Source organism: Zonotrichia albicollis, chromosome Z (assembly GCF_047830755.1).
Source record: "Zonotrichia albicollis isolate bZonAlb1 chromosome Z, bZonAlb1.hap1, whole genome shotgun sequence".
In the NCBI taxonomy this organism is placed as follows: Eukaryota; Metazoa; Chordata; class Aves; order Passeriformes; family Passerellidae; genus Zonotrichia; species Zonotrichia albicollis.
The window spans coordinates 2344629-2362770 of NC_133860.1; the positions used below are offsets into that span (position 1 = coordinate 2344629).

General features: G+C 38.9%; 1 protein-coding gene across 12 annotated transcripts in view; it reads right to left on the minus strand.

Moving 5' to 3' along the window:
- TRPM3 (transient receptor potential cation channel subfamily M member 3) overlaps positions 1 to 18142 on the minus strand; it is a 411968-nt gene that overhangs the window by 105707 nt on the left and 288119 nt on the right. For all 12 annotated transcript variants that reach the window (XM_014268915.3, XM_074532493.1, XM_074532490.1 and 9 more), the window contains exon 6: positions 13015 to 13186. In XM_014268915.3, coding sequence (XP_014124390.1) covers positions 13015 to 13186 — 172 coding nt within the window. The remainder of the gene's footprint in view (positions 1 to 13014; positions 13187 to 18142) is intronic.

An 18142-nucleotide genomic window follows, 5' to 3' on the forward strand; every position in this document is an offset into this window, starting at 1 on the left:
ATTACTACTTCTTTTAGTGAAGAGCTAAGCATGAGTTACCCACATTTTTATAGACCAACAAGTGAATAAAATGCCTCATTTACTACAAAATGCATTTACTACTCATGTTTTTAAGCATGGTTTTAGGAGTAACTGGGAAATATCACTATGCTGTATACTATCCGTAAGTTCAGCCCTGAGTTCAGTCAGATAAAACAGAGGCTCTCTAGTTGACCAACCTGGCAGAAATGTGTCTAATTTCAGTATCATAACACTGCACGGTGGTAGGCACATCTGAGTTGATTTCCTGCTGGCCACCTTTGCTCCTTCATCAGGCCAGACTCATATTTTCGTGTGAGTTGTCCAACGATAATTTCCTTTTTCTACCTGGAAATTCTGACTGCAGAATTTGGTAATTATTTGAACTTGTTTGGGATGTTGGGGCCTGCATCCGTCCGGCTGGAGGAGTTACTGCACAGCGGCCAGCACAGAAATGATGTACAGCTGGAAATGTGTCACACCTCATGCACAACATGCAGCTGGAGAGCCAGATCTCCAGAGGCTGGATGCAATGGAAGAACATCAGGATTAAGGTTACACATAAGACTGTGGACATACTGAGAGAGCTCAAGCTGTCCCAGAGGAGGGGCAGAGTAAGTCCGCACAAACCTTCACACGGTGCATGAGCAGTCAACCTGACAGCTCAACGTCTTTTCCTAACGAGGCACACACTGCTCATCTGTGCAGCGTAGAAACAGGGCTCTCAGCCTTCCTAGAAAACCTGAGCCTACCCTAGGCATCTACAGGGATGTGTGCGGCATCACTGAGCTGGAAGGGTTCAACAGGGCTTCAGGAAAGTAGGAGTATTTGCATGATCAAGCAGCCTCTACATGATCAAGGCCTACTCTCCAGGTCCACAGATGGCTAAATCTTCCTGGACCTAGATGTACTGCAGATGGTGGGTAACACAAATTAGCAGGTTTCTCTGCTGGTCATCATACCTCAGGTTTGCATGTGCCTATCTCAGATAATGAGACAATAGACTCTTAGCAGTAGACAATTCCTATGACAGGCTTCAGACTTGTTTCTCACCACTGCCTTGTGAACAGCCTGCAAAGGATCTGCTGCTTGCAGACAAGAGCTACCTTTATAACTACAAAATTCTCCTAGGATAATGGCTTCTGTGAGTGGTAAACTCAATGCTCCCTTACTGACTGACAAACAAACAAATCCAAAAATACAAATCAACAGATTTGGCTGTGTTAGAGTTCCTACAAGTGTTTGTTAGTGCATAGTGAATGGAAAGGCACACAGACCATTTTGCACAAATGCTCCATAGTGTAAAAAAACTTTAATTGCATCAAACAGATGACATGTTCCAGATACAGGCTATTAATTCAACAGATGAGGTTATTTTACACAGGGCCTTTTAATGCAAGGATTGTTCACTTGAGGTATTTAGCAGAAAATCTCCTTTAATTGTCAGCGGATAATTGATAAAACCGTTCTGAAGCTCAGTAACAATACTGATGCAGTAACAAGAACTTAGCTGGCTTTAAACTACATTTTGATCAAATCTGACCTTAGTTTTAACCTAAATACATATGATGAACTATGATTTTTGAGGGGAAATTGACTAATAAGCCTTATTCATTTGTATTTGAAGCACTGCAAAATAGCATTTCCTTCCAATTTTTTTGAGAGGCTTAATGTGTCTTGAAATTTGTATGAGAATTTTGTGGTTCTGGTAAGTTAAAGAAATATAAAGAAAGTCCTTAGCTCAAGAAGTCTGTCTTAGAAGTCCAGTTTCTAGGCTATTGCCATGCTCCATGGGACAAGCAGAGTATGCAGCAGCGTGATGTATTAACAATGGCTGAAAGAAACTCCACATGAAACCTGTGCCTTCCAGAAACGTTTCAGTCCAAGTGTTTACATAGTACCTGGATATATCCTAGCGCAAGCTACCTACACAGATTGGATAAACAATTAAACATGAGTTGGAATCAATAAGCAGAAGAGCTGGCGTAAGCCTAAAAGACTGAGGAAAATAATTTTAAAATTTTCAACCAATATTTGCCTTACAGCAATGCAGCGTCAAAAAAAAATTGCTCTTCGGCTGTTAATACAGCAGGCAAATGATGTTCAAATAGATTTAAAATTTACAATGAAGTCAAATTCAAATAATTTATATTGAATTGACAACAGTCATTAAAAGGTTTGACCACACAAATGTGTTTGCTTCACCTCTGGACATCTATGTGGTACTTCCCTATGGTCCCAACTAGCTCAGAAAGGCTAAGTGATAACAGAACATCATAAAAGAGTCCAGATCCTTCATATTAGGTTACACTGAAATAACATTACAACTTGGATCTTTTTCTAGGCATTTGTTTTCAGGAAACTTTTTGGAAACACCTTCTAATGTGTACGACACCTTTTTGGCTAAAATATTAATAGCAAAAGGCAAAGAGATAAGATCACCTGCCCATACAATCTGCATGCTCCAGTTCTCCAAATCACAGTTGCAATATGTCTACCACTAGAACAATTACATTACTAAGTGATCACAACTGGAAAAAAGGGAATGGATTTTTCTTTCACAGGATGATGGGAAAGAATGCTGGGTTTTATTACCCAGAAGTACAGGAACATCTCCCAAATGTCACTTCTAGTTCAAACCTAATTTACACAGCTCCACTTTTTAGTTAGCTTTTCCTTTTCCACATCCCTTGTCTCGAGCATCTTCACTAGAGCAGAACCTCTTATTCCAGATATGGCAGAGATAAGAGGGGTATTTCTTTTAGCCCTTCAAGAACTCTTATATAACAAAAGGAGAGAAACTTACAGATTAAAAAACAAAACAAAACAAAACAAAGAAAAAAGAGAGAGAGAAAAGAGGTCAAAGTCATTCTACTTTTTTCTGAGCAGCTTTAGTAGTTTTGTGTATTCAGAAATTAAGGGGAGCATCCATTTCTTGGAGACTCATTACCAGTTCTATGTCTAAAGAAATCAAACTGATCTGGAAAGCCAATACAAAAAAAAAAATCTAAGAATATTTGCTGTGTTCCTGAAATTCGCAGAACTAGAGGATTATGTGTGATTGAATGATACACAACCACTACTAATAAAAAGAAGCTCATAACAATTTGACTTATTTTTTCTTTTGGATTTATTTTTTGACATTTCTGCTGTAGGCTTGGTGACTATCACAGAATCACAGAATTTTTAGGTTGAAAGAGACCTTTAAGATCATCGAGTCCAACCCATGTTGGTTGGACTCGATGATCTTAACATCTCAACTAGATGATGGCACCAAGTGCCACATCCAGTCTTTTTTAAACACATTGAGGGATGGTGACTCCACCACTTCCCTGGGCAGATGATTCCAGTATTTGACTACTCTTTCTGTGAAAAACTTCCTCCTTAATTCTAGCCTGTATCTCCCTTGGCGCAACTTGAGACTGTGTCCTCTTGTTCTGTCTGTTGTTGCCCGGAGAAAGAGACCGACCCCCAGCTCACCACAGCCACTCTTCAGGAAGTTGAAGAGAGTGATAAGGTCACCCCTGAGTCTCCTTTTCTCCAGACTGAACACCCCCAGCTCCCTCAGTTGTTCCTCACAGGGTTTGTGCTCCAGGCCCCTCACCAGCCTCGTTTCCGTCCTCTGGACGCGCTCAAGTGTCTCAAGGTCCTTCCCAAACTGAGGGGCCAGAACTGGACACAGCACCCAAGGTGCGCCCTCACCAGTGCCGAGTACAGGGGCAGAATGACCTCCCTGCTTCTGCTGGCCACACCATTCCTGACACAGGCCAGGATGCCCTTGGCCTTCTTGGCCCCCAGGGCACCTGCTGGCTCATGTTCAGCCGACTGTCAACCAGTACCCCCAGGTCTCTTTCCTCCTGAGCACTGTCCAGCCACACTGTTCCCAGCCTATAACGTTGCAGGGGGATATTGTGGCAAACGTGCAGGACTCGGCTCTTGGACTTACTGAACTTCATCCCATTATATTCTGCCCATCCATCCAACCGTTCCAAGTCCCTCTGCAGAGCCCTCCGTCCCTCTAACAGATCGACACACGATCCCAGCTTAGTGTCATCTGCAAATTTGCTAATGAAAGACTCTAAACCCTCATCCATGTCATCAATAAAAATATTAAACAGAGCTGGCCCCAGCACAGATCCCTGAGGGACACCACTGGTGACTGGCCCCAGCTGGATGCAGCACCATTCACCACCACTCTCTGGGCCCGGCCATGCAGCCAGTTCTGAACCCAGCAAAGAGTGCTCCTGTCCAAGCCACGGGCTGCCAGCATGTCTAGGAGTATGCTGTGGGAGACAGTGTCAAAGGCCTTGCTGAAATCCAAATAAACAACACCTACAGCTTTCTCTGCATCCACTAGGTGGGTTACCTGGTGATAAAAGGTGACCAGGTTGGTTAAACATGACCTACCCCTCCTAAACCCATTCTGTAATTTCCTTTTTATTTTCTTGCTTCCCAAACACAATTTAAAATCACTACTATGAATTTTATCTTGTTTGGCTATGTTTTTTGCCTTTGTAGTTTCCATTCATTCTCCTTGGTCTCCTTGTTATGCTCACATCCATTCTGCATTCTTATCTTTATTATTTTCTTTTTGGTAGCCCAATCACATTTTCACTTCCTCTCTGTCTCCTTCTGCTTAATCCATCGTCTTCTTTTATCTCGTCTTTGCTAGGAGTATTATTGTATTATTTTGTCCCAGTCTGTTCTCCTTTCTCTTCTGCTCTACCTTGATACTTTAATTTTCATGTCTATTTGTTCAGTGCTCCTTTCTCACCTCTCTAAATCTACCTACTGATGTATCTGCCATCCTGCCAGACCTGACATTGAAGAAAAATCTGTGGACCTGACACCTGGAGCCATATCTTCATTTAATAATAGACTGATCCTAAAAACTTCTCAAAAGGAAATTCAGCATGGTAATGAGAAAAGATTTGTGGTATCTTTTTTTGATTTTTTTACTTGTCTTTACAGAAGCATAAAGTTCAGAGAGTCCTTAGAAGAAATGTGACATGGGAAGGGCCTATGTAAGACTCTTCCCTGAGATTTGTGAGCCGTACAAGCGTCCAAGCAACCACTTGGATAAAATGGCAATACATAGTTCAAAGCTGGCACTTCAAGACACACACACACACTCACACACAGGAACCTTTGTGGATTTCAGTCAAAACTTACCCTATATGTCCTTGCAGTCAACTGCTAATTAGGGCAGCACCAGAGGACCTAACAAGTTTCTCTCTTGCAGCTCATCACCTGTAGGCAATGGCCCAAGAGACACAGGAGCAACTACAGTTTCAGAATTCATTCTCACATTCTCACATTCTCTCTGATCTCCCCTGATGCTTTTCCTGGCTCCTTTGGATGTGAGCACTACCACATATTGTATGCAGTACTTTCAAAAGCTATCGCACTGTAACATAACCAAATTCTACATTACCTCGTATCACATATTGAGGTGCTTTTCCTTGTCATATTGTGCTTATTTTTCAACATATTTGTCTCTATGCAATCTAGAAAATTATCCCTTATTCTCACCTGTTTCAGGAAACTACAATAGGTGAGATATAGAATAGCAGAAATTTGGCAGAAGTGATTAATCCTAAAATAATGTTTCTTAGTTTTACAGCCTTATGAATTCAATAAATCTAAAACATACAAAAATTAGGGAGCTGAAATCACCTGTACTCTTTTTCTTCTATATGAATCATATGAAAACACATGTTTTAAACAAACTGATCTGTTTAAAGTCAAGTTTGTGAAAGGAATTTATAGATCCACTTGCATGGATCTATTGAGTGCTTCAATAATTATTTGTAACCTTGTGCTTTGTCAACCCTTTCTTACATATGTTTGTCTTCAGTGTCTGATCAACAAACATCATGATGCTTTTCATGAAAAAAACCCAAGTTTCGAATCTCTAACAAAATCTGAAATGAGTCAAAACTTCAAGAAGTTCTGGGGTTTACTGAAATTTCACAGTACTCAAATTTTTGATCTTGAATCAGACTTCTCCTAGAAAGTAGTCTGTACCTAGATATGTAGTTATGAAAATGCATCTAGGACTGCACAGGACATGAAGGAAAAATCTGAATCAAATGAGAATTCCAATGCATTTGATGATGATGTAATGGTCAGAGAAGGTGCCAGTGATGACAGTTGAACGTCCCTTTGCCTCCCCAGCCCCCTTCATATATTCTCAGGCATAGGATGACAAAGGGAAGTCCACGGGTCACATGAACAGATACTGTTGACATATTATACTGTCTAAACTGTCTTCTCTAGCTAATCAAATCACCCAGCTTTATCTATCAATTTCTTATTCAGAAGTAATGTTTTTCTCACAGGCTTACCAAAACTCAACTACATTAACCAACTCTATAAAGAAGGAAGATTAAATACAAGGTCATAGGTTCCAATGCCTATTGTCTGTCTGTTTTTCAAGCAACATATAGGTAGAGCAAACCTTCAGTACCAAATGGCATGTTTAGAATGAGAATAACTGCAGCATGATAATGAACAGTACAATTCTACATTTAGTCCTCTGTGGTCTGGGAGAAAATTCCTCCAGAAATGCACTGCTCAAAGGAAGAGTATTAGTTTCACAGGGTGGATCTACACACCCTGAGGATTTGGTGTGGTTATCTTCTCAGAAATATTAACATGCTTCAATGTGAAGGAATGGACCTAGCAGTGTAAAGTGGTTCTTGTAAGCTCAAAAAGGCTATAGAGTATACAGGTTAAAAGATTTATAAAAGGTTGAAAAGTTTATGAAAGATACAAAATAAAGCAAACTACTTCAAAGTTTCTGATTTTTTTGAAGGGATGTATTTCCATTTAAACACACACTGCCTTTACATCCTCTGGCTCAATATTCTTGTTTCAAATATGTTTTTGGTTACACATCCATATTTTTACATTATTTCTGGTTCTCCTGGAAATGGAATTGTTAAAAATCCAAGAAAAGAGCTTTTTTTTCTTTGCCTTTTTATGTTTTTCCAGATAACTCTTTCTGAAGAAGAATGTGGTAGCTAATTTTATGAAGAGAAAAGAGTTTTCAATAGCAGAAAAAAGTCTTCCCTTCTCATTAGCACGGCCTCGACTCCTGCTGGCTAGGTGACATTACATATGCTTGTTACACTCATTCCTCATGTTAGTGAAGTCCTTGTGCTCATTTTGTTCTTTTCACCTGCCTCTTTCCTTCTCTGAGGCTGTGTCTAATACTATAAAATGTCAGAAATCTAACAAGTATGGGATCATCTATTAAATCATTAGAGGAAACATTACATCTTTTTACATTTTAATATATGATGGTAGCTGTTAGCCCTGATTTGAACATCACTGCTTTACTGACTGGACTCCATCTATTGCCAAAGCAAATTGTAAGAATTTTAAAACTCTGTCAGAGAGTTACAGAGAATGGAAAATTCTGTCAGTCTTCTGATGAAGATTTTAATATTTTGATGTACAAAGCCTTCAATATAAGTAAAATATCTGAATCTAAAAATAAAATGTCATTAGCATGTGGTCAGTATATTTTCAAGACATTTGTCAGGTATGCAAATATCACACAAAGCTTTTTCTGCTCTTTGAATCACTCACTACATTGCCATTTCCTGACACATTCCTTCCTAACACATGCTGAACACAAATTTTATTACTGACCCATATGTGGTATAAGACATGAAATGTACACAAAAGACAGACAATGATCGTATGTTTCACCAAATGGTAATGCACACACAAGAACATGCTATGAGTGTGTGCTATGCTGCGCTGTGGTGGGCTATGCTAGCCTCTGTGTCATGTCCACATTCTGATTCTGCTGACAAAATTAGATGTGTTCTTTTAAAGAAAAATGTTCAACCTTCTTATTAATTCACAACACATTTCATTCAAATTAAAAGAGTTCATACATGCAACGTGCAATGTGCAATGATCATTATATATATAAATAATCCCTGTCCTTTTCTTGCTCCTCTGCTCCAGTAAGAGCACTCATAAGAAGAAGGAAAGTAAGTATTTGTGATGCAAGTGCTTGGCAACCGTGCTGTAAGCTCTTTAAAGACTTGAGAATACTCTGAGCACCAATAAAAAGTCAGTTAATACCAACAACTATATCATGTGAAAGGAAGGCCATAGTGCAAACAGAAGGAATGAAATTAAATGAATATTATAAAACTGTAAACATGAAACTGGAGCCAAAAGGGACAAGCTTTAGGTAGGATTTTTGAAGATTTTGCAAGTGCTGGTAGAGGCCCTTTATATGTAATATGAAGTAATTCTAGATCACACTTGTTAATGAGAAAACATTGTTCTGTGTAATCACAAAATGAGCGAAACCCATGGCATGCCAACCTATTCGACTTTGTTTGAAAATGATTACAGACCTCAGATCAAATGTATTATCTGAGTTGCTACATTGGTAATTACTCTAATCTAACCATCTGTGGAGTAGCAGGAATGAATATTTTATGATTTGTAGCTTCCAACGCACATTTTGTAGACAGATTTCTTTTATATTTCTGGTTCAAGGCACAATGATGTGCCTATTGCATTACTCAGCAATGCTCTGCAGAAAGTACATCTTAGCAAATGACCACGCCATTCTACAGCTCTTTGGAAAAGTAGTTTGCTAGTGTCCAGGAATGTTATAATTGCAGAATTTGCAATAGGTAATCTCTAGTAATTACTTCATTTATTTCCTTTCTCTGTTTATAGATTACATCATCTGTTTGGTGACGTACGAAGTTCTTTTTCTGTATTGACCACTAGTACTTCCACAGGATGGGGAAAAAATAGACTAGCTGCACTTTCACATCTTGAGTGATCATAAGATATGCATTCATTTTGAAACCAGTGACCATACTGGTGAAAATTATTCTGCCTTTTTTTTTTTCCTCCAAACAGCTTTTTTGGAAACATTTCTTTGCACCATTGTGACCCATTAGTAAGAAGGTTGAAGTATACAATATTTTGGAAAAAGCAGTTGTAAAGGGTATAAAAAATTTACTATGTACTGAAGACTTCTCAGGCATCAGGGAGAAGAGAAAGAAAAGAATAAAGTCCTTGTATTCCTTCTGAATAAAATTTAGCATTGAAACATAGCACTTCAGAATGACTCAAACCAAGGAATAGTGTAGACATGATGGCATTGAGGGATGCACATGAACTTTAGAAAAAGAATAATTAAATCATAGGCTGCAACATCATGGCAGACTATGTCCTGAGGATGGATGCCTAATGACTTTTAGTTATTTTTATAAAGATAATCAATTAGACTTCATTGTTTTAAATGGATTTTAGGTCTCAAAGACAGTAAGGACTTGTATGATATTTAGGAAAATCAAGTCCAAACTTGAAAAATCACACATAAATTGCAGTTTTTCTGTGTTAATTCTTAAAAGATAATTCCAATGTAAATTATGACTGTTCAGAGTAAAACTTGCATCTTTTGTTCTGAGCAGATAACCATATACTCAGGTCATGGAGTGAGGGTTACAGTGAGTGCCCACTGTACAAATGTGAGGCACCAGCACACTCTTGGTGCACATGAAGCATGCCAGGCACTTGGGCTGCATTAGACCAGTGTGCCAAGTGTGGGCCCTTGCCCCATGCTCACTCTGTTCATCACTAGCAGGGCTGTAGCTGCAGCCCTCGATGCAGGTTTGGGCTACCCATGAAGGATGAGGAGAAACTGGCAAGGATCCAGATGAAAGATGCATATGCCTAAGGAGGAGAGTTCGAGACAGCAGTGCTTGTTTAACCTTTTGAAAAGGAGTCTAAGGAGTTATCCTATACCTGTTCTACAACCTGCAGTGATGTCAAAAAGGTGTCTGAGCCATATATTTCTTGAAAAGGTGAGGTTCTCTGAAGGGAAAATGTCCAAAAGTATCAGTTTGTGAGCTTCAGATAACACACTGGTGATGGGGTTGGGAAAAGTTTGTAAACCTTTTGCTGGAGTCCTTCTAGATTGGAGTAGGTTGAATATTAATATAGGAGGTTATCAGCTAAATGAAGGTTGAATATTAATTACCGGAGGTCATCAGCCAAATGAAGCTATAGATAAACTTACTCAGCATTGCAAATACTTCTCTTTGAGAAGAGACACACTGGGGACCTTCAGAAGTCTGTTCCAGTCTATGTGTAATCTGTCATTCTACAGACAGCTGTGAGCTGTCTTGTGTCCAAGGCAATGAGACAGAGTTCAGTCTCTTGAGCAGTTCCAGAAGCAGTGAATCAGAAATCAGTAAACTGGCAGTGGTGGATTACATCAGCCTGACATGCCGTGGATCCCTTCCTGCCATGGAACAGTATAAGGAGAGCCCAGAAATGGAAACACAGCTGCCCTCCAATTTCTGCATCTCTCTATCGAGCTGGGGCATTTTATTGTGTTAAAAATCTCTACACCCTTATCCTGAGAATCTTCTGCTCATTAATGCAATATTTTTGAACAATATGGACTCCATATTTCAATGTAAAAACTTTTACATGAGCTATTCAATTAACCATGTAATGCTATATAAATAAACTCTATGGCAGAGATAGTAACAAAGATATCTTTCCTTCCTTCCAGTGTATATCTTCAAGTGATCTCTGTTCCTTGAAAATTCTGCAAAAAGTCCAGGACCCAAATATTTTTTGAATTGGAAACCAGAAACATTTCTGATTAGATTACTTTGAATATTTTCTTTTGATCTGAAAACACTATTAGAAAAGTTCTTATTTTCAAAATTTCATGCTACAAAATGATGCTCTTTGAAATTCCAGGACTTTGAGACAACTTGAGGCTCACTTCAAGAGATGGTTGCTGGGCCGTGTTAAAATATTCTTCCTTTGTGAAAATAAGAAAAACCTGTGCTGAGCATTAAAGCATCAAATTAACCTCCAGGTAGTTGCTCAGCTGAGTGACTCTGTGCTGAACTTGCAGGCTCAGGGCCACAAATGTCACTCTCTGCTTTTCTAAAAACTATTTTTTAGTTCCTGAGTATTTGCTGAGGACAAAATAAGAGCAATACAAGTGGTAAAACCGAAAAAGGTAGTGGAAAACAGAATACTCGATAAAGTATTTTCCCTAGTGTTCATAAGGGGCATAATTGGAGATTCTTCTTCTTCTTCTTCTTCCTATTATTATTCCTGCTCTTATTCTTATTTTATAGTACACTGATTCAAGACATTGGATACTGCTGAATTACTAATAATGATGCCATATTAGGAATAAAAAACCTAAGACTAACAGAATTATCTGACATGTTTAATGATCCAATTTAGTCTTAAATTTTGTAAAAGAGACTGCCTCTACTGTAGTCTATATGAAGGGAATGCCATTTTCTGAGTCTTTAATATATGAGAACAAGTTTAAAGCTTGAACTATATGTGACCCCAAATATCCAGCAGAGCTATCACTGCACTGGAGAAAAACAAAGTTAAAGCAAAGGAAAACAGATAAGAAGAAATGACAAGCCTAGTGTGTCAAACTCAGGCAGGCTTAAAAATAAGAATAAAATCTACTTTCAGCACTACTGTTGAGGGGCAGGCTGTGAAATAAAAAGTTATCAATTGTTTACGAGTTCCTAAATCTGTTCTGTTTTCTAGAGCAGACTCTCTTTTTTAGTGATTAACTAAAAATTGCACCTTTTCCTGAGTCTCTCACAAAGAAAATTGTGATGCTGTCAGTGTTTTTCCTCACTCCACATGCTTGCCAGTGGAATATGGTAAGTAAAGACATACATGCATGGCTGCACAGACTCCCATTTGGATAAAAATCCCTTGGCAGCAAAGCCCAGTCATGCACAGGATGGAGGATCTACATTGCTCTGCTATAAATAAGCGTAAAGAAAAGCATCAGAAATTGGCCATCTGTTTGGCTGACCCAACAAGGCAGGTGGTCTTTCTCATCCATATGGTCAACTTCCTAATAACGAGAATGTGGGCAGGACTCAGTCACCCTCTTTTGAAGCAAAGAAAAACAAAACATTGCAGAAGCATTCTGGATGCCACTCAACCAAGATGTACAAATCTTATTGGCAGGCTTCTTTTTGAACAAATTTTTCAAGTTTCTATTTTGAGGAAGTGCTGTGAGATCCAAGTATCTTTGTGTTTATAAGAGAGAAAGGGAGCAAGTGGTTAAATGGTGGACAGTCTCTGTCACAGAGGAAAGTGAAAAGGACGATGCTTACTTTTGTTTGTGGGGCATAATGCAGAAAGAAACCAGAGAAGTTCTTCATTTTTTTTAGATGTTTGAAGAAGTCAAGCAAGCATTTGACTTGAATCACCAAAGTTTATAGTTTCATCCATCACTTTTTAAAAGATAAGCCTCTTGACCAAATCTGAATTTAGTTAAATCTCTCTAAAGAGATTTATTTTTTAAGATAAGATTTTACCACCAAAATGTTGTGATGTAAACTACAAAAGCTCACACATTTCTTTTAAAGGCCTTCAAAATAACTGCTGTTTATGCCACAAACTGCTGCCTATGTATTTTCATGATATGCCATTTATGGCACACAAAAAAAAAACGTGCCTTTTTGCTGCTGGTCAAGCAAGGATTAGGTTTCACCATCTTCATTTTCTAAGGAGGCTCCCAGGCATGCACCCACTGCTTATGGTTCATGCATTTTGTGCCTATCTATATAGTACTCTGAGAAAAAACAATGTAACTGTTATAGCCTAAAAACAATAAGCCTGTAGTGAGTGGAGTTCATGCAGTGCTGTTGAAGGCTGTAAGTCACACAACATTTTAATTTAAAGATTGTATTCATCATACAACATAGCAAATACTGCTTGAAACTTAGCAGAAACAAATACAGTTATTTCTGCTCTGCAGTCTAAAACCCATTGCACTCTTAAATATAATTTTATTTTCTTTGTTCATTATTTGCTTTCCTTAGATCATGGTCACCATAGACAGTAGAACCACTCCCCCAAATGTGCAGAATTATTGCTTCTTTATACTGAGTGGTTTTTGCAATTATAAAGCAATACAAGCAATATGTTACTCACTTGTATTTATCTTTTGAAGTGAAATGTGCTTTTCCAGGTGTCTACGAAGCTTTACCTCAGCTCCATATTTACCAGTAGTACCATTGTCAGCCAAAATAAAATGAGAATGCATGCTGTTGAGCACTGTCAGCTTGCTCATGGGATTGGACATCGTCTGGTATGGTCGGACCACCTGCATTTTAGAGACAGAGGAAAAAGTAGGTACACTTAACAGAAGACCCTCTGAACTAAATCAATTACAAGATATGAGCTGACAAGATGAAACAAAAGAAAATAAAATCAAAATTAAAGTATTGCACTTGAGTACTACTGTCTTTTGTGTGTAAAGTAGAAAATGACCTCAACACTTCCCTTTCAGATGCAGACGTGGCTTAAAGGCTTTTCCATGGTAATCTATTTCAATAGTATCAATGTTCACTGCTTCCTTTAAAATCCAGCTAATGCTCCAAAGGTCTGGGTGCCTACACACACACTGATGTGTGACTATCTGATGCTGACTATCTAGACAGCTGGTGTAAAATCTCACCTTGGTCTGACCAAATTCTTTGATTTGTCCTTCACAGACCCCACCCAGCATCATGCCTCCAGTGCTGGCTCGTGCAGAACCACCAGCACAGGAGATACACAAATACAGGTGAGTTCCCCTCCTGGAGAGGTGTATACATGTTATTACATCCCATTTTCAATTTTCTTGGAAAAACTATTGGCCCACTCCTAGCATCAGTGAAAGGGCAGTTGTGTATGTTCAAAACAGCTTTAAAAATTTTCTGTTAAATGGGGAGCTTGCTTCACTTCCTTTGATTTGACTTCATCAGGAGAAACTGTGCAGCAGACTGAGTAAATTGCCACAGAATTATCCCAACCATAGCTACCAGACAGACCAAATAATAGCATGGGGCCACATTTGGCTGTCAGCTGCTTTGGTGGGTGTCTATTGACATAAGCAAGACTGTGCTAACACAGCAAAAGAATTGGTGTTGTGTCAAGGCATTCTGACTGATACTTCAAAGGTTTTCTAGCAATACTATTCCTTGCCTTTCTTATGTATGTCTTGTCCTTTTGGAGAGACAAAACAGAAAATCCCTAAAATGAAGTCCTAGCTGAAGAAGTGATATAAGGACTTGTTAGGAAACTCAGCTGAGCTATCCTTCATTTGCAAGGAATTTTTTTCAGACTTCTGATATCATTAAGTTTTCAGATCTAGTGCTTTTAATGCACAAATATGTACACTCAAAATCCGACATAGATGCTTGCAGACAGAAATATAATAGGTTATTGATTTATTCCTAAGCTTTTCTCTCTCTGTAATTCTAAAGACATCTCCAGCTGAGACACAATTCTTTAAAAATAATATGTATTAGCAATTCTTTAGCCAGAGATCTCTCTATATATATTATTTTCATTTGTCTGTCTAACTTTGATCAACTCTTAGCCAGCAAGGAGAAATACACAAACTTCTTTAGCTGTTATAAACTGTCAAGTAAAGGATACTCTGTAAGCTCTTTGTCCTGCAAAAGGAGGGAATAGGTCTGAGAAGACCTGGAGGGCAGCTGGCCAACAGCAAGAGAGTGCACTACACTCTGTAAGAACAGGTGATAGCTCTGGCTCAGATTTTTCTAATGCTGTTTCTTTAGGTAACTCGTTCAAAGCAATTTATTCTACCGCTTCATATGATTTAACAAATATCAGTACACTGCTGGAATGTGTTTAATAGCTAGCTTCTACAGATACAGAAACCATGTAGCACATGGCACTGTCAGAAAGAGAAGGAAGGTTCTTTCTCGCATCCCTAAGAATCAAATAAAATCAAATTAAAACAGTGCAGATTTTCTACACTGTTATCTACCCCATGTCTCAATAAATGGACACCAGCAAGGCCTTACAGAAGAGGAGTCCCTTGAGTTGCCCATTCATTGTATGAGTACAGGCCACCGTGCAGAAAATTCTCCTGGCAGCTTGTGGTTTGTTCCTGAGAGCCACAGCTAAAAACCTTCTAACTGTGACATCTTGATCTGCAGCTCTAATGAACTGCAGTACTGAAGCCTTCATATATTGGCTCAGTAATGCTGCTGCAGGACAGATTAGGAAGCTATGCTTTTGTTCTGCACTTAGGTACAAGGTTACATTATTAATAAATTTAATGGATGTGAAAATGAGACTACAATTATTTTCAATTGAATTGTTCACAGCATGCACAATTCAACATCTGAATTATTTTTTAAAATAAATTTTTCTTAAACCACACTGTGAGACTTTTCCTGAGAAAAGGGTAAACAAAATCTTCAGGAAGTAAGAACACACTAGGCTTTGAGGCTACTTCCTTGAGGTTACTTGCTCTTCCACAACACTCAGCAGATTTGTGATTTCTGACTCTTGCAGTTTCCATTCCTCTGTTTTTTTTTCAATCCCTTGCATTTTACAAGCAATTTAAATAGTTGGAAAAAGCTATGACTTTAAGCTGTGCTCTCAGCCTCTTTTTACAGATATAGAATTGCATGATAGTTTGGGCTGGAAGTGACCTTAAAGACCGCTCACCATGGGCAGGGACACCTCCCACTAGACCAGATTGCTTAAAGTTCCATCCAACCTTGCAACAAGAATAGGGAGAATAAGGAATAATGTCCCTTGACATCTTCCTCTGTGGAGCTGAAAGGAATAGTTTGTGCTCAAGACAGTCCCTCCAAATAGAGTTTAATGAATGTGACAGCAGCCATGCCATGAAGCAGTATTCATGCTGCATGGGCTGAGGGAATTCTGTCAATAGGTAAGTGGCTGGGCTGACCCCAGCCCTTGCCTTTGCACCCTGAGGTGGCAGCGAGCTTGAATGAGAAGCATTGCTGTTCTCCTTAGATTCCCTGCAGGCACATGACACTCAACACAGAAACTTGAAAAATCTCTCAGGGTAACTCACCATGACAACGAGCCTGCAAGTGCCATGTGAACCAGTGCATGAATCTGAGCAGTCTATGTGGAGGCAAACAGTTTGTGACAAACAGTGAGCTCAAAGTAGTGATGGAAAAAGAAAGAGATGCATGCCCTGCTTCCCAAGGAGTAGCAGCTGTTGTTGAAATCAAGGCATTTCTTCAGCCTTGTTCCTCTGGAGCATACCAGGGAACGGGGTAGTTCCTGATTTAATGCAGAGGTTCCTGGACCTTTTGGTTCATGCTCAAAAATTCTCCACATATGCTACAAATATGCCAGTCCGTATCTTTGCCCCTGGTCTCCTATTGAGGTGACTTGGAATTAAACCCAAATGAGGACTGAACAGACCCCGAAAATAGAGACATTCATACTACAATGACTTACAAAGTGAACTCTTTTAGAAGGGAGAATGGTTCAATGTGTAGGAAGAAACTTGTTTATAATCACAGCTTTCTACAAGACTGAGCAAGCCACTTCACTTTCTCAGTTCTATCAGAAGATATGGGGAAATAAGGCAACTAACTCCCTTGTGTCCTTTGTTTCTAAATTAGAATCTGAGAGTGTTAAGAATTGCACTATTTTCTGATATATTGCTTTCACAGTACTGGAGTAAGACATGTGTCTTTAGGGATCTTTAAACATTACAATATAACAAACAGCAAACAGCAATAATATTTCCTTTAACTTGGTCAGTTTTCTTTATGACTCTGAGGAAGTCCCCCAGGATTCCCAAAGGCTGACTGACTTGGAAGGGCAAACACAATTACAGCCCTCAGCTCTGGCTCCTGGATCCATAAGGCTGAGGCATTAGCAGAGGAACACCTCTGCTGAGCACAGGCAGGTCACGCATGCTGGGGCACCTGCAATGACCACAGCTCCCCCTCTGCATCCCCTGGCCCTCCAAAACCCATGACCACAACAGTCTTCTGCCTCTATCTGATGCTGGAAGGGTATGTTTTCATAACTCTTCACTTCTGATCGTAATTTAACTAGACATAGTGCATATAGGCATAAATCCACATTGATGCCAGAGTTCACCAAGTCTTTTACTACTGGTAGACTTTTCCCCCCCCGCCGTGTATAATCCTTTGTGGTCTTTGTTTCTTGCTTAATGATGATTCATTTTACATGCTGAGGATACTATTTACATTTCCCCTTCTCGCTTCATTTCACAGCATTCACCTCTAATGAGCCAGTCAATATAGCACACTTTGATTTTTAAAAAGCTTCCAAAACAGCTTCCTCACCAAATGCTTCTAAAGAAACTGCATGCATTCAATAAGAGAGAAAGTCCTTTGAGGCATAAGTAACTGAGGAAAGCTGGGGGGAAGCGTGGGAAAACAGTGAGAAGGAAAAGGTAATTTTTGTGAAGGCTCTTACTAAGAAGATTTAGTGACATAAATGGCCTACCTCAAGCTGTGTAATATTCTGTTTGACATAGGTGTAAGGGATTTGTGATTGATTAGAGGGTGAAAAGCTTACAAATATTTCAGTGGACTAAAGTCTTCATAAAACAGGCTGATGAGGTAATTAAATGGAAGATGAAATTTGGTATCAGTAAGCATAAAGCAGTATCATTACATGTGCATCAGAGATGGATAAAACCAGAAGTGCTTCAGCATTACATCATGCCATTGATCAATAATTTCATAAAACTATTTTGGCCAGGAGGTTGAGAGAATAAATTTTATGTTGTCTATCAAAGGTAGAGTTTGAAATATTTTTGTCTTAGTGATGACCCTGTAATTGTAACCCTACTGACATACTTGTGTCTGCCTTAATAGAAAACCCTACTCAAATTAGTTCTAACTTTATATTAAACTTTTTTCATTTTGTATCTGATGATCAGAGTAAGTTTTAAGTCTCTTATGATGTAATCAGAAAGAATTTTTTTAAAAAAAGTTGTTTATTTTAAAATAAAATTACCGTAAAACTTATTGGTTTCCTGATAAATTGGAAGGATATTTAGAAGAATGCATTGCTTAAAGAAATCAGAAGTCAGGGGAGTTGCTCCACTTGGCTGGAACATCTGGGAAATCAAGGGTTTTTTTAGCTTTTTCTGCAAAAGAAGGCTCCAGATTCCCTTAAACAGGCAGTGACTGCCTCAGAACTGAGGTAAGTTTGCAACAGGAGGAAAAAAGTAATAAAGGAATAGAAATGTTTGAAAATTCATGGCTAATTTTAGGTTTTTCTTAACTTTGTTCCT